Consider the following 1,649-nt stretch of genomic DNA (forward strand, 5'->3'; position numbering starts at 1 on the left):
GAGCTTTTAGCAGCGGGATGGGCGTCCCCTTGGTCCCTGGGGTGGGCGTTGGTGTTGGGGAGACCCCTCCCCAGGTCATCCATGGGTGCAGGGCATCCATGGGTGCTGTACCCACCCCGGGGGACCCATGGGGAGGGCAGGGCGTTGGTCCCCCCCCCTTCTCCAACTCGCCCCTTCCCCAGCCGCCCGCGGGTGATGGATGAATCACGGCAATTTTCCTTTTAAGGCTGGGCTCGGCGGGGAGGAAGCAGAGGAGGAGGAGGAGGAGGACACTCCTTCGGCCTCGCTGGCTCCTCCCGCTCTCGCTCGAGGCTCCGACGCTCAGCCAAAAACGAATCCCGGCGACGGGGCTCGGCAGAGGCTCCGACGGCTCCCGGCCCCGCTCCTCGCCCGAACGTCTGCCCCTTGCACCCGCGTCCCAACCATGGCAAGAAACCACCAAGTGCAGAAGGCCAAGCTGGCCGAGCAGGCTGAGCGCTACGAGGACATGGCGGACTTCATGAAGGCGGTGGTGGAACACGGGGACGAGTTGTCCAACGAGGAGCGCAACCTCCTCTCCGTCGCCTACAAGAACGTGGTGGGGTGCCAGCGCTCGGCGTGGAGGGTCATCTCCAGCATCGAGCACAAAACCGAAGAGGGGGACGACAAAGCGCAGCTGGTGAACGAGTACAGGGAGAAGGTGGAAAGGGAGCTGAATGGTGTCTGCAAGAACGTCCTGGCCTTGCTGGACAAGTATCTCATCAAGAAGGCGAGCGATCCCGAGAGCAAGGTCTTCTACCTGAAGATGAAGGGTGACTACTTCCGATACCTGGCCGAGGTGGCCACCGGAGACGACCGTAAGAAGACGATAGACAGCGCCCAGGAAGCCTACCAAGAGGCCATGGACATCAGCAAAAAGGAGATGCAGCCCACGAACCCCATCCGCCTGGGGCTGGCCCTCAACTTCTCCGTCTTCCACTACGAGATCGCCAACGCCCCCGAGCAGGCCATCTCCCTGGCCAAGACCACCTTCGACGAGGCCATGGGGGACCTCCACACGCTCAGCGAAGACTCCTACAAGGACAGCACCCTCATCATGCAGCTGCTCAGGGACAACCTCACGCTATGGACAGCCGAGTGCGCCGGAGAAGACGGCGGCGAGGCTGGCGAAGAGCCCAAGAACTGAACGGCCCCCGCGGAGCCGGGGACCGGCCCCCACCTGCCCTCCCCCCCACACACCCTCCAGTCCCTTCGGCATCTCTTCATGGTTTAAGTTTTGTTTTGGTCTTTTTTTGTTGTCTTTTTTTTTTGGGGGGGGGTGGGGGGAAGGTGTCTTGGCTCCCCCATGCCTCCTCCAGCCTGGATGCCGGGAGTAAAGGAGGGGGGGGCTGTGTGTGGTGGTTGCTGGGCGGCTTTGGCATATCCCCCCCCCTCCTTCCCTCTCCCCTATCCTCTTCCCTGGGGAGGGGGAAAGGAGGGAGAGGGGGTTCCTCCATCCTGGAGGGCTGCCAGTCCCCCACTATTTAACATTTTTTTGGGGGAGGGGGCTGCATGCCGGCTCCAAACCCCTTGTCCAGGAGGGCTGGATGTGCCACGGGAGGAGGTGAGGGGGTCGGGCTGGGGTGAGGGGGGTTCTGGGCAGCCTCCCCCACCCCCCCCAAATCCCAGGA

General features: G+C 63.3%; 1 protein-coding gene across 1 annotated transcript; it reads left to right on the forward strand.

Moving 5' to 3' along the window:
• The first annotated feature begins 351 nt into the window (after positions 1-351).
• On the forward strand, positions 352-1,342 carry SFN (stratifin). The gene has a single exon (XM_014948668.1). It carries the CDS (start codon positions 425-427, stop codon positions 1,163-1,165), a length of 741 nt encoding a protein of 246 aa, XP_014804154.1. The 5' UTR covers positions 352-424; the 3' UTR covers positions 1,166-1,342.
• Positions 1,343-1,649: the final 307 nt, after the last annotated feature.

The sequence above is a fragment of the Calidris pugnax genome, unplaced genomic scaffold (genome assembly GCF_001431845.1).
Source record: "Calidris pugnax isolate Ruff unplaced genomic scaffold, ASM143184v1 scaffold162, whole genome shotgun sequence".
Classification (NCBI taxonomy): Eukaryota; Metazoa; Chordata; class Aves; order Charadriiformes; family Scolopacidae; genus Calidris; species Calidris pugnax.

Coding starts and splice junctions, on each gene's coding strand:
- SFN (XM_014948668.1), top strand. CDS start 425: ATGGCAAGAAACCACCAAGTGCAGAAGGCCAAGCTGGCCGAGCAGGCT.